The sequence below is a fragment of the Camelus dromedarius genome, chromosome 26 (assembly GCF_036321535.1).
Source record: "Camelus dromedarius isolate mCamDro1 chromosome 26, mCamDro1.pat, whole genome shotgun sequence".
In the NCBI taxonomy this organism is placed as follows: Eukaryota; Metazoa; Chordata; class Mammalia; order Artiodactyla; family Camelidae; genus Camelus; species Camelus dromedarius.
Window position 1 is genome coordinate 8,404,766 of NC_087461.1, and position 22,135 is coordinate 8,426,900.

At 35.8% G+C, this 22,135-nt stretch overlaps 1 protein-coding gene across 2 annotated transcripts in view; it reads left to right on the plus strand.

The window, feature by feature from the left end:
• MALRD1 (MAM and LDL receptor class A domain containing 1) overlaps positions 1 to 22,135 on the plus strand; it is a 406,987-nt gene that overhangs the window by 9,829 nt on the left and 375,023 nt on the right. For both annotated transcript variants that reach the window (XM_031444727.2, XM_064479367.1), the window contains exons 2-7: positions 1,446 to 1,547; positions 2,176 to 2,322; positions 3,798 to 3,964; positions 9,673 to 9,765; positions 12,609 to 12,816; positions 19,959 to 20,105. In XM_031444727.2, coding sequence (XP_031300587.2) covers positions 1,446 to 1,547; positions 2,176 to 2,322; positions 3,798 to 3,964; positions 9,673 to 9,765; positions 12,609 to 12,816; positions 19,959 to 20,105 — 864 coding nt within the window. The remainder of the gene's footprint in view (positions 1 to 1,445; positions 1,548 to 2,175; positions 2,323 to 3,797; positions 3,965 to 9,672; positions 9,766 to 12,608; positions 12,817 to 19,958; positions 20,106 to 22,135) is intronic.

Here is a 22,135-nt window from a genome sequence, read left to right on the forward strand (position 1 = left end):
TTATGAGTCACTGGCTTTTAGGAAATGTTTTAAAGGCATGAGACTAGGCAATATTAACAAGATTGTGAATATAGAGAGGAGATCCAAGGACTGGGCTCTGGGGCACCCTGAAGTTACCTCGTGTAACGTTGGGGAGATGAGGGAAAACCAGCAAAGGAGACAGAATGAGCAGCTAGTCGTTCAAAAGGGAAACCGCGGAAAGTTAGGTACCAGAGTCTAATAGGAAAACATTTCGAGGAAAAGGGAGTGATCACCTATGTCAATATTCCTATGTCAGGTGTGTTAGGAAGGAAAAATGAAATATTAGATTTAATAGTAGAGTGGTAGGGATTAAAAAAAAAAAAAAGGAATAAAGACCTGATATATATTGCATCAACCTGAATGAACTTTGAAAGCATTCTGCCAAGTAAAATAAGTCCAAAGCACAAGGCTGTGTGATGTGTGCTGCCATTTATATGAAATGTCGAGAGTAGGCAAATCCAGAGAGACAGGAAACAGGCTAGTGGTTGCCAGAAGCTGGGGAGGAGGATGGAAGGGGGAGAGCCTGCTAATCCTCAGCTGAGGGGTGGCGGAGGTGGTTTGACATCAAGGTTCTCCCCTCCTGAGCATCAATAAGGAAAACATCAAGAAGTTAAGAGGCAAGATGGAAGCAAATATTGAAATGACAAAGGGGTGAGGAGATAGCTCAGTGGTAGAGCACGTGCTTAGCATGCACTAGGTCCTGAGTTCCATCCCCAGTACCTCTTAAAGAAAATAAATAAGTAAACCTAATTACCGAGCCTCCCCCAGATAAACAACAACAACAAAAAAGAAATAGGGAAGAGTGACATTGATCCAAGGGCTTGATTCCTCGGGGACTGGGGGCTGGATGTCTGTGGATGACTGCAACAAGTGGGCACACAGGTATCATGTGATGCCAAGGAGTCAAAGCTCAGGTATTTAGGGAAATGTGAGTGAGAGTTACTTGGGTGGTGGCCACAGTGGCAAGAAGGTTGCTTCGTTCACCTTCACATCCTGTGTTTGGAGGTCTGTAGTGGGTGGAAATGGGCCCCTCAGGGAAAGTAGGTCCAGGGCACACCCAGCTTCTAGTTAAGGAAGATTCCATATGTTATATTTGACACATGTACAAATATCCATTGGATCGTGGGCCAACTGTTTCCATGTTAGGGCATGTTACCTCTTTCAGTGGAGACATGGAGAATTTGGTTGAGGGGCTTGGCAATTACCACAGAGATCTGATTAAAATCCAGAAGCACCGGCCTGGTTGTTTTATTCATTCTCTCTGTCTTGGAATCTATGTTGGTTTCTCTGTGTAATGAGTCTCCGTAAGGGGTGAGGAGTTGGGTGGTGCGTGCTTTGTAGAACAAATGCTGACATTTTGAGAAATACACGATTCTTTCTAGTGACAATGCTTCTCACTTCTTGCCAATCTTTAAATTTAACAGATGAAAATTTACCATGTCAAGATGCATCAAATAGTGAGAAGGAACTGTGCCATCCGGATGCAAGTCTCTGCAGATTTGATTCTATAGATGAAGAACTGAGGTGTAAGTGTTAAATTGAAGTGTCTGCCTGCCTTGTTAGTGTTAGGCCTTCTGTGAGACTTAGACCCCTAAGAGGAATATCAGACCACTAGTAGGAATATTCACTTGACAAACTGTTGTTAGCTATGTCCTAGTGTTAGTTAAAGTGTCATTGGAAGTCCATGATCTATTCTAAAAATTAAAGATCATAAATATATCAGTTTAAGATCATGTTGTTTTGTAAAACAATTCCATTAAAGATCTTGGAATTATATACAATGAGTCTTTTTTAAAATTTCGATGTGATTATGAATAGCAAATGATTTAAGTAACTGAATTCCATTCAGTGAGTAGGGTCAGATAGTATGCCATTTAAAAAAACACAGCTGAAGCCGTGGTCTAAGAAAAAGTGGAAACCTCTTCCTTTTTTTTTTTTTTTTAAATGGTAATGGTTCTCACTGATAGGATGTCCATCTTGATCAACTGAATAGCTTTTAAAAAGTAGAGTACATGCTAAGGCTCATTGGTTCACAATTCCCAAATATGCGTTAGTGTGTGTGTGTTTAAGCCTTGATTGCAACTATAACCATGATCGCAACTATAACCTAGTGGACTCTGATGATCCACTAGCATCTTCTTCTCCTCTCTTTAGTGTGCCAGCCCTGTGGATTTGAATTTGACACGTGTGACTGGGTGTCAGAACCATCTGCCGGGCAAATTTCCTGGATGCGCATGAAAGCAAGAGAAGTTCCTGCCCTGGAGTTTGCACCGCAGCAGGATCAAAGTAGTGACGATGCAGGTAGCAAAGAAAAATTATGTACATATGCTTCCTTTTTCACTTTTTTTAGTGGTTGCTCTAGAATTTGGGAAATGCATTTACAACGAATCCAAGTCCATTTTCAAATAACTCGGTACTTCATGGGTGGTGCGAGTGCTGCGCTGAAATCAAACACTCCTAATTCTTCCCTCCTTACCCTTGTATTATTGCTGTCATTCATTTCACTTACACATTAACTACAATTATCAAATACATTAAGAGTATTACTGTTTTGAATAGACTTCATTTTTTTTTTTTTTGGATCGGCTAAGCAAATTGAAAAGGTTTTATTTTATTTTCATTCCTTCTCTATTTCTTTATGTAGATCTGAGGGTTTAAAATTTTTTTAATGTTTTTATTTTTAGAGAGGAGGTAATTAGGCTCCTTTAATTATTTTTAATGGTGGTGATGGGGATTGAACCCAAGACCTCTATGTATGCTAAGCAGGTGCTCTACCCCTGAGCTATACCCTCCACCCCTGTAGAGCTGAGTTTCTGAGCTATATCATCTTCCTTCTCTTTGAAGAATGCCTTTTATCATTACCTGCAAAGCAGATGTACTGGCAGTAAATTCCCTCAGTTTTTATTTGTCTGAGAAAGTATATCTCCTTCATTTTTGAAGGGTAATTTTGCTGACTATCAAATTCGAGGTTGAGTTTGTTGGGTTTTTTTTTTTTCTTCTTGTGATACTTTTAAGTATTTTACTCCACTCTCTCCTTGCTTACATGATTTCTGAAGGGAAGTCCAATGCATTTCTTACCAGTGTTCCTCTGTAGGTAAGATGTTTTTCCTTCCTGGCATATTTCAAGATTTTGTCTTGTCTTTGTCTGCAGTTTTGGATATATGCTTGGGTGTAGTTTTTTTTGACATTTGTCCTGCTTGGTGTTTTCTGAGTTCCCAGGATCTGTGGTTTGGTGTCTGATACTAATTTGGGGGAAGAGTCTCAGTCATTATTACTTCAAATATGACTTCTCTTCCTTTCTGTCTTCCTTCTCCTTCTCAAATCCCTGTTATATGCATATGTCACACTTTCTGTTGATTTCCCACAGTTCTTGGATATTCATCAAAAGGGAAAAGAATTCTGGGAAGAAAGATGAGGAATTTTTGATTAAAGAAAGATTGCATTGTAACATTTAAAAGAAAATAATCATTTGGTTGCATAGAGATTTTTATATCAATAGATTTCTTTTTATAAGAATATTGAATTTTCATATTAAGGGTATGATCAAACTCTGATTTAAGGAATTAGGAGGAGATTTCAATGCATTTTAGAAATTAAAGACAGAAATAAAAACCTATAAACTCTAGTTGATGTGAGCATTTTAAAACACCCTATCCTTTTAAATAAAATATTTGTGTTTCAAGATTGATTTTGGAAACTCCAGAAATACAGTAATTTTGTTCAAACACACAGCAGGTAATTTTTTCTAAATTGCTTTTTTCCCCTTTATTTTTCAGGTTACTATATGTGGGTGGGAGCTGAGCATGCCTCTGCTCTTAACCATTTAGACAGCAAGGCTTATCTGAATAGCTCTGTGTGTCACTGCTCCGGCAAGAGCTGCCGTCTTCAGTTCTATTACTCAATGGAAAACAGTGCTCTGCGAGTAGGACTCTATGATAATAAGGTGAGAAGGAACTTGCATTGATTTCAAATTCACTGAATAGATGAAATTTCGATTCTTGGTAATATGTGTGTAGGCTGTAGGCATTCTTTAACTTGACTTACTACCTTTAAAAAGAAATGTTTAGGAGACATTGTCATGTGCAAAAGTCACTGTGATCATTTTCACAATGTTATTTCATAAAATAACTTTATCCATATATGTTGTACTGTTGAAACTTCAAGCATCTTTCAGTTGTCACCTGTGCCATGTAAACCAAGCCCATTGAGTTTCTATGCAATTTGAAATGTTCTGTAATTCCAACTCCTTCTTCAACAAAGGCATAGTAAAAAAAATCTGGAATAATTCTGTTGAGCTTATATTATGGTTAAAGATGCTTTAAAAATATATATGATCTTACAATAATGGCTTTTCACATGGTAGATTAATTAATATTCATTAAATGTTGAATGAATTATTATCCTAAGCTCAAGTAGGAATTTGTGTTATAAATCTTCTAATACTAAGGATTACTTTAATCTATGCTGAACATCATTGATGGATTTTAAGTTTCAATATGTGTAAATGGAGTTATGGATTATTGAAAATGAGCAATCTCATTGCTCTGGTGGCTTTGGGGCTGCACAAGAAAAGAGTGAAAACAAATTGCCTTCAGATAGCTCCTCATATAATAAGAGTATGTTATTGAGAGTCCATCTCCCATATTATAAGAAAAGAAGAAGTTAATCAGGGAGAACTAATCTAGTGTGTTAGTCAGAACCAACTGGGTATACATCTTAGTGTTGACTGATGTTTGATCCATTAGTTTACCCAATATTCTGCAAGGCAATGTCCAGTCTTTTCTGACACTATTTGCTGTGCTTGATATAGGTAACACATTGGTCACCAAAGTAAAATCTGCATCAAAGTACATTTAAGTTACAAGTTGGTATATTTTTCTTTTCTTTTTTTTATTTATTGAAATATAGTCAGTTACAGTGTATCAACTTCTGTGAATAGCATAATGTTTCAGTCATACATATATATATTCATTTTCATATTCTTTTTCATTATAGGTTACCAGAAGATATTGAATATAGTTCCCTGTGCTATACAGAAGAAATCTGATTTTTTATCTATTTTATCTATTTATTTATATTTATATTTTATATATTTATTTAGTTAATCTTAACAATTCTTGAATTCCCAATTTATCCCTTCCTACCCCGTTTCTCCTGGTAGCCATAGGTTTGTTTACTATGTCAGTGATTCTGTTTCTGTTTTGTAGATAAGTTTACTAGTGTCTTCTTTTTTCATTTTGTTTTTGTTTTTTTTTAAGATTCCACATATGAGTGATATAATAGGGTATTTTTCTTTCTCTTTTTGGCTTACTTTAACAAGTTGATATTTTATCACCAACTTAAAAGGACTCCAAACCTATCATTTAAAACATTAGCTCTTGATGAAAATGATCATTTACATATTCCATGAGTAGAATAAAGAAAACAACCCTTAGAATATATGCAGATGAATCAAGAAATACCTAATGAATATAGAGCCCAGAAATGAACCCACAAACTTTTGGTCAACTAATCTTTGGCAAAGGAGGCAAGAATATACAATGGAATAAAGACAGTCTCTTCAGCAAATGGTGTTGGGAAAACTGGACAGCAGCATGTAAATCAATGAAACTAGAACACTCCCTTACACCATACACAATAATAAACTCAAAATGGATCAAAGACTTAAACGTAAGACAAGATACAAAAAACCTCCTAGAAGAAAATATAGGCAAAACATTATCTGACATACATCTCAGAAATGTTCTCCTAGGACAGTCTACCCAAGCAACAGAAATAAAAGCAAAAATAAAATGGGCCCGATGAAACTTACAAGCTTCTGCACAGCAAAGGAAACCATGAGTAAAACAAAAAGACAGCCTACGGAATGGGAAAAAATTTTTGCAAATGAAACTGACAAAGGCTTGATCTCCAGAATATATAAGCAGCTCATATGACTTAATAAGAAAAAAAACAAACAACCCAATCCAAAAATGGGCAAAAGACCTAAACAAGCAGTTCTCCAAGGAAGACACACAAATGATCAATAGGCACATGAAAAAATGTTCAATATCACTATCAGAGAAATGCAAATCAAAACTACAATGAGGTATCACCTCCCACCAGCCAGAATGGCCATCATTAAAAAAATCCACAAATGACAAATGCTGGAGAAGCTGTGGAGAAAGGGAACCCTCCTACACTGCTGGTGGGAATGCAGTTTGGTGCAGCCACTGTGGAAAACAGTATGGAGATTCCTCAAAAGACTAGGAATAGACTCACCATATGACCCAGGAATCCCGCTCATGGGCATATATCCAGAAGGAACCCTACTGCAGGATGACACCTGCACTCCAGTGTTCCTAGCAGCACTATTTACAACAGCCAAGACATGGAAACAGCCTAAATGTCCACCAACAGATGACTGGATAAAGAAGAAGTGGTATGTTTATACAATGGAATACTATTCAGCCATAAAAACGACGCCACTTGCAGCAACCATGGATGCTCCTGGAGAATGTCATTCTAAGTGAAGTAAGCCAGAAAGAGAAATACTATATGAGATCGCTCATATGTGGAATCTAAAAAAAACACAAAATATAAATACAAAACAGAAAGAGACTCATAGACAGAATACAAACTTGTGGTTGCCAAGGGGGCAGGGGGTGGGAAGGGACAGACTGGGATTTCAAAATGTAGAATAGATAAACAAGATGATACTGTATAGCACAGGGAAATATATACAAGATCTTACGGTAGCTCACAAAGAAAAAAATGTGACCATGAATATATGTATGTTCATGTATAACTTAAAAATTGTGCTCTACACTGGAATTTGACACAACATTGTAAAATGACTATAACTCAATAAAAAAAAGTTAAAAAAAAGTTATGTTTACACTATACCATAAAAAAAAAGAAATACCTAATGAGAATGCTTAGGGTCATTTTCTTTATTTTCAGTGTACTTTAGAACTTGAGAAGTAGAAAACATAGGTGAAAGGCAAGTGGTTAAAAAAGAAATTGAAACTTTTAAAGGCATCTAAGTAACTATTCTTGGATGAAGTCTCTGCCCATCATCTGTAAGATAATAATCATAACAACAGTCTATCTCTTTCCTGAGGACAGTTTCCACATCACTGAGCCAAGGGTAGTGGGGTTCCCAGCTTGTGGTGCCTTTAACATATTTTTAAGATTCCCACTGGCAAATAAATAGGAAGAACACAGTTGGGATGGAAGGAAATTGCCTTAGAAAGTATCTTTTCCTTGTATGATACAAGGTTTCAAGTTATAAAAAGCTTTCCTTGAAGGAAGGTTTTTGCCAGAGTACATGGTCCTCTCCCCACATGCAATTTAAAAGTAGTTAAAAAAAAACCCTTGGATTTGATGCCTGTGATTTTTTCACTGGAAGAGGGAAGGATGAGCAGGGATCTGCAAGAGGTCTAGTGATAAATATTTTTTCCTGAAAGGTAAAAAGGCATTATTGATCCTGGTCTAGGAGAGTAAAGATACTTAATTAATTTTGATTGATTTATTGATTTTAAGTTAATAGAAAATTAGAACATCATTTGAAAGACTTTTTCCAAGCTGAGAGTTTTTTTTTTACATTGGCATCTGTTGAAAGTAACTAGGTAAGAGTCTGAGAGTACGGGTAAAAATAAAATAAAAGCTGATTTCATTTAGTTTTGGGTAAATCTTTTTTCCTTTTCATTGTTTGTAGATGGGAAAAGGTGGTAGAAAAATCTGGATTTCATACACAGTATTCCACTGACTTAGTGTATGAAAAACCGTTTGAATTTAGAAAGAACGCTGCTCAGTTAAAAAAAAATGTAAATGCATTCGTCCAGTAGAACAGAGGGGAATCAATTAGTGTGAAAAAAGAACACGAGAGCTGTAAATTATTCATAAAATGGAAGTGAGGGGACGTGATGAGTGCAGCTTACCAGGCAGTGTCACTAAAAGCATCTGTGGAGGATGTTAAATGCCTCGATGCTAAATAACTGAATGGCATAAAACTTATTGAGAGAAAGTTTTGCTTCATTTCTCAGCTTTTTATTACTTCATTTCCTTGTGATGTGACCTAGGAGCGATTCGTGGAAATACATCCACAATGTATGTTTCCTTGTCTTGTGGAAGTCTTCACCTTTGATACGAATAAGAGATGAAATGAAGTACATTTTAATTTGTTTAGACGATCTCCTGAAATATTTAAGACTTGGAAATTGGAGTACACAACAGAGAGTAAAGGACTAAGTTAACAATAGACTCATTTAAAAAAAAATCTTGCTTATGAATGAAATAAGTGAAACTGAGTGAGGAGATAAAGGCTTATGAGAGTGAAAAAGCATGTGTCATGTGTCATTTGAATTAACAACTAGATGCCACCTTGCAGTGCTGCTTCCTCTCTCACAGGAGGACACAGAGGTAAGTCTCAGAGCTCAGCCTGAGACATGTTTATACCCCACTCTGCCCTTTCACTCTATGGATATGTGGGAAAGCAATGCAGCCCATGGGTGAACATTGTGAACAGTCTGGTCTGTCTTTACCAGGGAAATGTCACATTAACTTGAATGTTTCATAAAGTCTAAAGAAAAATAGGATTATTTCAGATGATAAAAGCATAGTCATAAATCATAAAGCCCAGTACCACAGGCAGATTTGTGAAGTACGTTATGGACTTTTAGCAAGTATCTGACCTCACAGTATATAGTAACATGATTTTGCATACACTTTGCTACCTGGAAGATGATCATTATACAAATGCATGACATAACATGCTTTTGAAGACATGAAAAGGTCTTTGATTGAATGACTGGAGAGTCAAATAAAAGTATAATCTCCAGAAAACAACTATTATTGGGAAATTGGAACGAATTCTTCCATAGGAAACATATATAAACTCAGATTGTGCAGAAAATGTATTTGGTAACTTTTTTTTACTTTCATATTAGATATTTTCCTGCCATTTTTTTCTTTTTTAATATCATGGCAGTATTGCAAAATGCAGTAACATCAGTGGGATCAACATTTAAATAGCTGGTAATTGCTAATTAATTGTTATTTAGAATTTGTTTTTGAAGTGCAGTATTTTATTTAAGATCCCATTCAAATTTTTGTTTTGTCCTTATTCTCCATCATAAAAAAGCAGCTTTATTATGTAGACATGCTTTATTTCCTGAATTTAGGCTTAATTTTTATAGAGCAGTTTTAGATTCAAAGCAGAATCAAGAAAAAAATACAGAGATTTTCCATATACCCCCCCCCGCCCCACACATGCACAGCCTCCTTCATTGTCAACATCCTCCAGCATCGTGGTACCCATGTTACAATTGATGAACCTACGTTGGCATATCTGGATTACTCAAAGTGTCTAGTTTACATTTACAGTTCACTCTTGGTGTTGCAAATTGGTGGACAAATGTGTAATGACACGTATCTATCATTTAAATATCTTAAAGAGTATTTTTGCTGCCCTAAAAACCCTCTGTGCTCTATCTTTTCTTCTCCACCCCCCATTCTCCAGTTTATTTTTCCTTTAAAATATTATACATCTTTTTAACCAACACTTGAAATTTCTTAGTACTTAATATCATACAGGTAGCGTAAATGTATTGAAATGCAGTTAAGAGAGCAGATATAAATATGTGAATCAAAGGAATATTTGAATCAAAGGAAGAAGAAATATTTTGGACATACAACACGTCAACTCATGGAAGATGGGTGAAAGCGGATGTGTTAATACCAGAAGGACGGAAGACATTTAAGGTATAAAAGCAAAAAACAAGTATTTTTATCCCAAGTTTAATTTTTTTAGCCTTGCAGTAGTGAATGTATCACCCATTGCTAAATTTAAATTAGCATTTAAATTAGGGATGTAGACCTGTGTATTTGGGGAGAGCAATTACCTACTTCTTTTCCTTGTGCCTAGCCCTACTCAGGTCAAGTTTTCCTGAGTGGAGGAGCAGGAGTGTGACTACTGTTTTTTAGAGCTTCATCTTCCATGGGCTTCCCTCCCTAGCACCCCCAACACCATGCAGTGCAACCAGGGAAGCCAATTGCATTATGAAGGAGATGGTTTTTTTTTGTTTTTTTTGTTTTTGTTTTTTTTTTTAGATTCCACATATGAGTGATCTCATATGGTATTTTTCTATCTCTTTCTGGCTCACTTCACTTAGAATGACATTCTCCAGGAACATCCATGTTGCTGCAAATGGCGTTATGTTGTCGTTTTTTATGGCTGAATAGTATTTATGTTTTTTTTTTTTAGAAGGAGATAAATAATAAACTGGTATTGACAAATCAGTATTGAAAAATCAGTAGAGTCTATGCAAATGATTTGAATGCAGTAGTTCACATCTTCATAACACATGCGTAGACTCTACTTGTACAAAGATACATCTGAAATGTACATTGCTCAGTGAGAGTGCTGTCTCAAAAATATTATCTTGGGACTTTGTGTTGTCTATAGAGCTGAGGTTATGCAGAAAAAACACATATCTGGTAACTTTTTTTAACTTTCATATTAAGTGTTTGCCTGTTATTTTTTTTTTCTGATTTCATGGCAATATTACAAAGTATAGTAACATCAGAGGGGTCAACACAATACTGGTATTATTAATTGCGGTTTAGATTTTTATTTTTGATGTGCAGTACTTTAAGATTTCATCCATTTTGTGTTGTGTGTAGAGAGCATAAATATATTTTTACTGGAGTGTGAGTGTGAAATAATGAGACTGATTGTATGTGTGGCTTATGGAACCAGTTTCATTCCTTTAAGGTAATACCACACTCATACATTTTTCTAGGTGTTAAAAGGGAGAACCCAACTGGTAACTGAATTATAACCATGAAGACTTTTAGACTCCCATTTACTGTGGGGGTTGGGGGGATTGGAATTTCTGAATCATAGTATTTTTGTAGCATTCTCAGCAAAGTTGAGTTTTATATCATATGCCCATTGAGTTAACATTTTGGCACTATTTTAATTTTTCTAAGCTGATGTCCTTTTTTTAGCTTCTGAAAGAGTTACTAAATAATTGGACCTTTGTACTGTTTTTAAGAAGCTGAATAATGAAATTTGTTTTAGTACTTATCTCCAAGATAAAACAAAAAATATAAAGAAAACAATTTTGGAGTTATTTTAGGCTTCCAAGTGCACATTAAATGTAACTAGCTTTTGACTAATGGCAGAGATCCAAGTTTAAAGTCATGAATTTTTGAAACCCAAACTGGTGTCATTTCTGCATATCTGATATTTGCTGCTATGAAAATACACATCTGTAGGTCCCCTAATTTTTATGTATATGATATTCATCTTAGAGAAAGATACAAAGTTTTCTTATTATGAAATATGATTTAAATTTAACATTATTTTATAAATTGTTAAATTTACAGGCAAACTTGATCCTAAGTAATTCTTCACAAATATGTATCACTCATATTTTTGAAAAGAAAAAAGATCTATTCAGAAACTTTAAGCTGAAAGAGATGAAAAGAAGTCAGTCTTTATTTCTAATATCTTTTTTATATGTTATCAATATATAGACCAGTGCTATTCAATAGAACTTTCTGCATTAATGGAAATTTTCTATCTCTGTGACCTCCAGTATGGTAGCCACTAGCCACATGTGGCTACTGAACACTTGAAATGTTAACTATTGAAATGTGGAAGTGAATTTTATTTTAATTTTAATAAACCTAAATTGAAATAGCCATATATAACTAGTGACTGCCATAGTGGATAGCAGAGAATTAGTTATTTGCTATTCAGTCAGTGATTCCTCTCTCTCCTGCACTCTTGGTGTTGACTAAACATTGATCTGGATAGAGCCCCAAGGAATGTTACTACTTGAACGGTATCTTACACTAGACTAGCAGTGTGTGGTGGTTTCACTTGCTAATGTTGCATACTTTCAGAAAGCTAGCAATTTGATTGGAGAAAATGAGATTTATTTCCTTTAATTAGCACCTCTTAGATGATTAAATTCTTTCTTATAAAAATGAATGGCTTTTAAAATTTATCATTTTAAACATTCTCTTCTTCTGTTTTGTCCCTTACTATCTGCCTGACATTTCTCTTTATGCATTTCAGTAAGTAATTTCAGTAGTTCAAAAACCGGGTGCACTGTTAACTCCCATCGTAGAAGCAGGTGACAACACATTCTTTTCCTTGCACATGAAAGAAAGAGGGCTGTAAAATTGGCTAAGTAACAAGTTTGCTGTTAGGGACGTTGTCAGTGATTAAGTGGGATGCTCTCATTAGCTCATGGGTGGTTTCTAATATGCCCATCAGTCTTATGTGTGTGGGTCAGGCTTATCAAATAGGACCCTGTTTGTTAGTTGTATTACTTGCTCTTTAAGCTGGCATTTTTCTCAACAATTCTTCAATCTAGATTATACTTCTCCTCCTCCTCCACCTCCTCCTCCTACTTTCTTCTTTCTTTCTTTCTTCCTTTCTTCCTTTCTTTCTTTCTTTCTTTCTTTCTTTCTTTCTTTCTTTCTTTCTTTCTTTCTTTCTTTCTTTCTTTCTTTCTTTCTTTCTTTCTTTCTTTTTTTTTTGTCTTTTAGAAGAGATTATAAGCTCACAAATTATTTTTGTTTCCCCAAAGGTTATTTTTGAAGGGGCTGTCTTGAGCCAGAACGGTTTCATTGGGCTCGATCAGCTCTGGGTCTATGCCTGTGCACAGACCTCAGCCCGAGGGCTTTGCTCTGCAGATGAATTCACCTGTGCCAGTGGGCAGTGCATTGCCCAGGAGTTGGTCTGTGACTCTCAGCAGGACTGTTCTGATGAGAGTGATGAGGACCCAGTGACTTGCCGTAAGTGAATTAATGATTTACTTATTCATATGCTCATATTCATGACGGTGGTTGGATTTACAAGAGTGTTTTGAGGTCGGTGAGGTTAATATAGATGAAGTAAGGTCAATGAGATGAAGCAGTCTCACTCTGAAGTTAGTAGTACTATTCCTTGTGGGGGTCTCTGTGCTGACTTACTGTTTTGGTGCTTTTTGCTAACACTGCAAAATGTATTTGTTTAACAAATGCATAGTTGTGATTAGTGGGGGGCGGTGTGTGTGTAAATGTGTATGTGTTTTGGTTAAAGAGGAAAGTGGAAAGGAGAGGGAACCTCATTGTATTTCTCTCTTACATATAGATTGCTAACCTTGGTTAAATGTAGGACTTTCCCATGCTGATCAGTTAATAGAGGAAACTGTGGGGAGGGGTGAGGAGGACGCCACTGCCTTCCAGGCAGCCATGACGACCATGGAAATCATGTCAGCCATGGTGCATACTCATGATTGGGCAAAAGAGAGCCAACACCTTTGTTTCAGACCTTATATGGAGAATCTTTGATAGGAGTAGTGACAAGAAATCCCATTATTATTCAAACCAATTCATACTAGAAAGGAAATAGAATTCAATTTACAACCTACATGATGGTTCTTATATGATGTACCTTAGCAACTAAAATATTTAAGTCTCTTAGGAACAATGAATTCCAATGCATCAATTTCTGTATCACAAACAGGAGGGTTTTTTAATCATCAAAAATTGGAAAGTTTGTTGCAGTGTTTTACTTTAGTCATATGCTTTGTTGAACAAGAGGAAAATACTGTGTTAAGATAAATGTCACCTTTTTCATGAAAAGCTCTTTGTACAGTAAGCTTCTGTTAATGGGTGAGGAAGGATTTTATTAAGAGCAATGGACAGGGATGCAGGAGAAAGGAGATGGGAAAGCAAGGGGGAGTCCTCTGCCTGTTCATAAACTGCAATTCAGTTAATTCCTCAGACACCTGATTTTAACACTAGATTTGAACAAAATTGGCTACTTACCAACATGACCTGGACTGATTTTTTTTGGGTGCTCTCTTTTTGTCATTAAAAATGTGAGGGCAATTTGTTTTCTCTAATGTGAGGGTCATATTCCTTTCTATGCTTCATTAAAAATTTTTTTATACACAGTGTAGTTCATTTCTTTTGGAAAAATTCACTTTTCTAATGGTTTGTATTATTCAATTTCAATAACAAAGTAACTATATTTATTGTCTTCTCAATTTTACATATTGAAACTTAGCCCCCCAACACCTGAAGGGGTCTTTATGCTCTTTTTAAAATTGGTTTTCTTAATCAAATTCCACTTAGAGTATTAGTAAATATTTTAGCATTTGATTTTGGATGTATTTTCCCATATATCTTCCTTTATTGAAATTGTATTGATTACTTGTCTGGCATTTTCCCCATAGTGTGTATCTTCTGTTTCTTTTGTGTGACTTTGGGGACAGATGTCTATCCTTATCAGCAAATAGTGTTACTTCTTAGTCTGTTCAGTTTTCCAAATAATGTCAACTTATTTGGCCAAAGAAAATGTAGCATGCTTGCTTGACTGAGATCAACTTGGTAAAGGGGATGTAACCTAAACATGTGCCATCTAACATATTACAAAACATCTGTATACTTTGATGCCATCATGAGTTCTTCATGTAAATATTTGTGCTGTCCGTTTTGCTTGGAGGAAATTATGTAGCCATTGAATTATCATAACTGATACATGTTACACTATTTTCTGAATTAAAGTATTTAACGCATTTGTGCATATATACACATGCATATTATATACGTTAGAACTAAATAAGAGAGGCTTTCCTTTGAAACTGAAAACACTTTGAAACATTTTACACATACTTTTAAATTTGTCTTTTACAAATTTGAATTTATAAAATGAAACTTTTTTACAAATAGGATTTTTAAGTTCATGAAACACAAGAAAAATGGTTTTGTATCTTCTTTTTATCCCACTGTAGGATGAGTCTCTAGGACAGTGTAGAATATATATATATATATATATATATATATAGAGGGAGAGAGAGAGAGATCAGGAATGTGGCTGTGATCACTGCAAGGATGGGAACGTGCCCACGCTTGGTGTGACGAGCCTGCCTTCGAGCAGTTTTGCAGAATTTGTCCAAAGTCTTCTGACCCTTAGCGGGTAGAGGATGTCACCTGTCAAAACTGTAAGCAGCTTAGTGCACTGGCCCCGGAAAACTTTGCCACGTGCACCTAAGAGGCTCCATCCTCAGGACTGATGTGGGAGATGCACAGACAAATGCCTGCCCTCCACCGCACTTTCACCTCAGATACATCATTTCAGTGAACATGAGCGGTCGGACGGGTGCCAGTGGAGCAGGCAAGAGAGCTTTTCCCAAGCTCCCCCACCTTTCTGCCTCTCCCTTCTCAAAATACTTCATAAAAGGATGTGTTTTTGACAGAGCCTTTAAAAGTATTGCAAAGCATTTGACAAAAAGGTGCACAGGGCTGTATTGCTGACAGTAGGAGAGCCTGCTTCTTGCAAAACTGAAACTTTATACCAACTGAACAAGCACTTGCCATTTCCGTGTCCCCCCAGTCCCCGCTACCACTGTTCTGTTCTCTCCTTCTGTGAGCTTGAGTATTTGAGACAACCTCATGTAAGTGGAATCATTATGCTGAATGAAATAAGCCAGTCCTAGAAAGACACATCCTGCATCTATTCCAAACAATAGATTTTTGATGGTATTAACATGATTCTGTATAAAATAGGGACATTTAAGAATAAAACACATATGCAATATATATATATTTTTTGGTGGGGAGAGGGAATTATGTTTATATATTTATTCTTAGAGGAGGTACTGGCAGTTGAACCCAGGACCTCATACATGATAAGCATGCGCTCTACTACTTGAGATAAACCCTCTCCCCATATGCAATATATTTTAAAACCATTTCTAATAAAATAAAACATAACATGTAGCAAACATATCTAAAGGTGTACATCGGCTAGCTTAACAACTTACATATCAAATATATCAAAATTTTAGACACATGCTGCAACGTGGATGAACCTTGAAAACGTCATGCTAAAGGAAATAAGCAAGTCACAAAGGGACAAGTACTGTGTAATTCCTCTCACGTAAGGCACCTACCTAGAGGAATCCAATTCATAGAAGTGGAAAGCGGAGTGGTTGCCAGTGCTGAAGGGGAGGATGTGCTTAATTGGCGTGGAGTTTCGCTTTGGGCTAATGAACAGTGGTGGAGACACATGAAGGTGTTGGTTGTACAGCAGTGTGAGCGTACTTAGTGCCACTCACCTGTGTGCTTAAAAATGGTTAAGAGGTAAAATTTATACTAAGCACATAGTATCTCAATAAAATGTTGAAAAAATGCATATCTGATTTTCAGTCATAACATAGAAAAAGACTGTGTGTGTGTTCCAAAAAAGATGGAAGGATGGATAGATTTGTGTTCAAATCAGAACAGCTTAGAAATTCCATGGGAAAATGTTCTTTTAATTGGATATATAGGACTTTTTAGAGCATTTAAAATGCTACTCTAAGTTGTGATGCTTCAGAGGAGAGGTTAGTACAATATTCCAGATTAAATCAAGAATCCAACGCAATGCAGTTAATTTTCACTGTGATACTGTCTCTGGATGTCTTTCATACTTTGAAAAAATATTGAATATTAAAATACTTCCTGAATTATAAGGGAAATATATATATGTGTATTTGCAGAGGAAAGATCCTTGTGGTCTCTCAATAAATATTAACAAAGTGTTTATATAATATAATCATATTAAAATCTATGTTTATTGGATGGAACATTCCCATTCATTCCCACACAGACTTTTTTTCTTCTATAATAGAGAACTGATTTACTTCTGAACTGGTGGATTCAGAAATATTTCAATTTTCATGATCCAGAATTTTCCTCAGCTGCCACAGTGAAATTCTTTTTCTTCTGCCAATATGCTTCGGTGGTTAAATATGCAAGAGAAAGCTTTGTCATAATATAAAAATATTACTCTAACTGATGAACTCGGTGAAATTTCACTCAAATTATGAACAGTGGCATATCTCTGATTAGAAATGGTGAAATGTGTTCTGTAGCCACAGAAGTTTAAATAAAAGCAACCACATAATCAGAATCACTGTTTGTAATGAATACATTTTGCTTATAATATGAATAGATGATTTTTTAGATTTTATAAATATTTAATGTTTAACACATATGGTATCATAACACATTTATTAGCTGCCAGAATGTATTTGGCCCTCCTGGTTTTCAGATATTTATAACTTCACCTTCAACATTTTGAATTACGTAAGAGAAAGATTAATGGAAGGACTTCAACTTTGGTGACTGGAATTTGACTTATAGTGCAGTTAAGTTCTAGGATATTCAGCTTTAAAAAAGTCCTTTGAAGTGTACTGGAACGAATGTCATTGGTAAAATACAGCTGAGTGGTTCACCAAGAGTTTTACAGAGGTGACTGAACCATTTTGCTTTCATACAACCTGTATGGTGATGGACTTCAAAAATTGGTCTTCATTTTTCAGAGGACAGTGGTGTTTAGTGTTCTGTAGAAAGAGCAGTGATGGACATTTGAACTGATAAAACATCAGGTAATGAAAGAAATGGTTTGAACTTTTCTCCTACAGCCAAATTTCAACATTGATGTAATTCGAAGTAACTCTGTCTGGAAATCTTAGTATCTTTGCAGTTGAGTGATGCACGTGCAGTTGTGAGGTGTCTGTGGAAGGGTCTGGTGATGCTTGGGTCACTGTACTTTCCATTTCTGCACTCACTGGTCCTTATAGCCATTTCACACCATTGCCTAGTTTGTGTGAGGATGGTTACTTCCCCACCTGCAGTGAATAAGACTGATATGTATGGGCTTGCTTCCTTTGTGTATCAATATATCAGTTTTTCCCCTAACAGGGCAGTATTGAATTCATTGCCCAAACAGGGTCAGTTGAGAGGAAAGAGGATATGTATTAATTCTTCTGTTAGCACAAAAGCCGTAAAGTAGAGCAATCTGGGCCAACCCAGATGGAAGATTTTCTATTCTTTAGGAATTGGGGGTACCCTTGGGGGAGGGAGGTAGAAGTATTACTTGACCAAGTTCACAACTAAGAATTTGGAACTTTATAGCACATTTCAGAGGTCAAGTGTGTATTTTGACACCCCACCAACTGATGTAGAAGAGCTGGGAGGTAACTTAGCAGGGGGCAAAGTTCACAGAGGACCAAAGAACCAGGTTAGAGGATCTTCTGGAAGCCCAGGGAGGGGGTTCTTAAGACTGTGTCAAAAGCCAGAAGCAGTTCCCCTTGGAAGGAGTAACTTTTTATCAATACCAGTATTGTATCAACTCTGTAACCAGAGCTCCGAAAAGATAAAGGTCCAGAAGCAGCAGGTTTTCAATTGGGTACTGTATGGGTGAGCAGCATTTCCCTGTCTGATTGATTGATTAACCATTAGATAATGTGCAATATTCTTTCATTATTACACTAAAATATATGAAGTTATACATATCTATATAACATGTAGTTAATTCACTTGGTTTTATTTTTTGAGAAATTGATTTAAGGGGGACAATAATATTTACTTGTAGAGAAAAGTATCTTTCATTATATGTCCATTATATGACTATCAAAACAAGCATAGCTCTAAGATCAAAACGTTCAGTTTACATGCAGAGAAATTTAAGTGGCATTGTTATTTGCATATCATGCACTTTTAGTGTTGCTAAGAGTTAACATGTTAGCAATGAAATATCTGTTGATGAAACCAGGCATCCATCCATATTTATAGACATTTGAAGACCCTTTGATTATTCAAATAGAGTGAGCTTATTCAGTATATTGGTAAAATTGGTCATATTATTTAAAATGGAAAATAATGGTTAGGAACAAGCATAGGGTGATGCAGTCTTTTTAATTATGAGACAGTGTCCCTGGTGTAGGGAGGCTTCAAAGGATAAGCTTTGATATCAGACAATTCAAAGGCTGGGTGTTCCATTTACTGAAATTTACCATAGGTAAGTTGCACAGTGCTAACGTTTCCAAAAGAAAGTCTTTTGGGGATAATTGCACTCACTGTGGAGGGTATTTGTGAGCACTGATGGTAATATATGCAGAATACTTGATACATACTTGGAGGTCAGTGGTAACACATCTATTATTATTTTTATTAAAGAGAATAGATTATGATCTTAGGGAGCTTGTCAAAATTTAGGTGTTTTCTGACCAGGAATTATTTTGTCCTCCCTTCTGCTATGAAAATGCCTCTGCATAAAGAGAAATACTTGAAAATAAGTTTTAAGTTAATTGTATTAATTTATCCCCAAAACTACTAAGATAGGTGGACACTGTGAGTCTTATTTTACGAAAAGAAAATTTAAGCACATAAAAATGAATTTTTTGTTAGCACACATCAAGATGTTAGCATTTCTAGTTTACTGCCCAGTCCTCTGAAACTTGCTGGTTTTTTTTTTTCTCACTAATTTGTTGACTAAAAGGTGCTTAGGAGGCCTACCTCAAATCTTGACTTTCTCTAAAACTAGTTCTTTTGTGGTAAATACAGGATCTTAAGTTTTTTTGTTTTTTTTTTAACTTTTTGTTGTATATTAAATGGGTGGCGGGAATTGAAGTTCAAAATACCTCATTTACCTGCAATCCAAAGTGGCTAGGGATTTTTTTTTTAACTGTTAAAATAGCTAATAGGATGTGTACTAAAGTGCTGACCTCAAGCTCTTCAAGGTGTCCAGAATTAATTTAAATTCGATCCTTTCAAATTGTTTTTGACCATCTCAGCCGGTGAATCTTGTTCATCTTGGCAGGTAAATTAGTTACTCTGAAAACCTCTAGAGTGTCACCTTGCAAATGCAATGGAGGTGTCCAACCAGGACGAAATGTGCTGGACTTGCAAATAGAATATTGAAGGGTGATGCTTCACACAGCACGTGGAAAACTTTGTGAGGCTGGGAAAAGAACAACTGTTCTGATAATCAGAAAACACCCTTTACAAAGTAGAGTGATTGTTCTGATCGCCTCCGTTGATCGGCTGACGTGGAGTCAGCCTTTCCCTGCTTGCTCCTCCTTCATTTCTTCACACCCTGTTTTCTTTTCCACGTACAACAGCAGATGATCTCAGGTGTGACTTTGAGTCTGGTTTCTGCGTCTGGGAGCCATTTCTCATGCAAGATTCACGCTGGGAATTCGTGAAAGGGCTAACCCACCTAGAACCCCGTCTTCCTGGCGCTGAGCCTGCCGCAAATACAGATCATGGTAGGATGCTTTCCTCTCTGTTTTTTGTTTTGTTTTTTTGTTTTAAATAGTTGTCTTGTCTTTCCTGCTGCGGAGTGATAATACTGTGTATTTTCATTTCTATCTACAGACTGCATACATGGAACTCTGTTTTGTTTTGCCCTATGATCTTCTGATCGACTTAATAATTTGTGGTTACTTGAGTTTCCTGAAAGGAGCATTGCTTTAATAATAAAAAAATTTGTTACATTATTTAAAAGATTGGTTTTTGAAGGTCTGAAGAGGGGGAAAAGTTCCCTGATAAATTTTTCTAGTTGTCAGGAATCATACAGTAGGCTTGCCTTCTTTTTAGACCAGTCCAAGTTTTTGCAAAGCAGAAAGAAAAATAGTTTAATCTTCTTTCTAGGAACAGAGAACGGAGATTTAGCACTGTCTGTAAAATAAATCTACAAATACTTGAATGCAATTTAATCACTCTTTAGGCTTCTTTGTTACAGTCTTACTTCTTCCTCATTTATATTGTTAACCACCAGTACAATTTTTATATATGCCCTTTAAATACAGCAACTGTAACTACATATAGCATTTCAGTAAGGGTTTGTGAAACTCCTAGGAAAGCAGAAGGGTTTTGTTCTGTTTTTCTCTGTTTTGTTTGGATGCCATTGAAAAGGTACATTAGTATTATGTTAACTTTATAATGACACAACTATTATAACTTTAGAGTCTCTTTAAGCTCGTAGAACCCCACTGGACATTATTATATTTGTTACTCCTTTGAGATTGTCAAAGAAGTATGCCAAAACTAACAGTTTTGACCGTGTTTTTAGTCAATGGAAATTGGGACTAGTCAGGGAGGATGCTGGGATGGGGAGGGAGACTTCAGCTATCCATCTGTTGTCTAAAACTATAAACGCAGCTTGTTACTTGCCAGTGGAGTAAAATCTTAATCTTGGCCTTTATGCCAATGAATTTTATTTTTCCTGTAAGATTCTGTGCCAGCTTGTATTAAATTTAAAGTTTAAAATAGAAAGGAGACTTTTAATAATGGGAACTAGATATATTACTAGTACATCTCCTCCAAGCTCATATAATTTTTCTTCTCCTTCTCCAACCAATTATTGAGTACCTGACATATACTAGACCTGGGTGCACATGGATGCAAGCCATGGTCCCTGTCTTTGAGGTGTTCTGAGTCTGGTAACTGAAGCAGATAAGTAAGACTTTGCAATAAGATGTGATAAATACTTTTATAGGGGATGGAGTGTGTCTCAGCTGGACTTGAGATGCCTTGTGAAAGAGGTGTCTCTTGACCTGAGCACTGAAGAGGCATGAAAAGTAGCCAGGAAGGCAGAAGGAAGGAATCAAGGAGAGGTGGCAGGGAATGTATTCTGATTAGAGGAAATACATCGAAAAAGGATGAAAGATGTAGGTAGTTCTGGCTGAGAGATGATTTTAAAATTTTATAACAATATTATCTGTTTTTCAAATATTAGGTTAAAATTCTCTCAGGATTGTGTTTGGCTTTCACATCAGTTTTCACTGACTTAATATTTTCATAACATCACCTTTTCATATAAAAATATCTTGTCTCTTTCCATTTAATCAGAAGGCTTATGGTTTTCTACAGAGTTTTGTCTTGTTTTTCATGTAAGTCTTGTCCTTTTCTTGTTACGTTTATTCCTAATTATTTTGTATGATTGTTGTCACTGTGATTAGAATATTCCTCACCATTCTATATCTGGGGTCTTACTGCTAAAATAAATACAAATAACAAGTATTATTCTAATTCCTTTTACCTTACTAAATTCTCTTATTAATACTCATCTTTATTAAAAGATAGGATCCCTTGGGGTTTCTATTTTTACAGCTATATTATTGCTAAAACATGCAAAAATCTATTTCTTCTTTTCTATTATGTTTATTAGAATATTTTATTTGCGCGACTTCCACAATGTTAAACCTAATATTAGTCCAAGGTAATTAATATTATCTAATATTTCCTCTAATTAATAATGGTGACAGAAATCTCGAGGTAATTTCTTATTTTAATT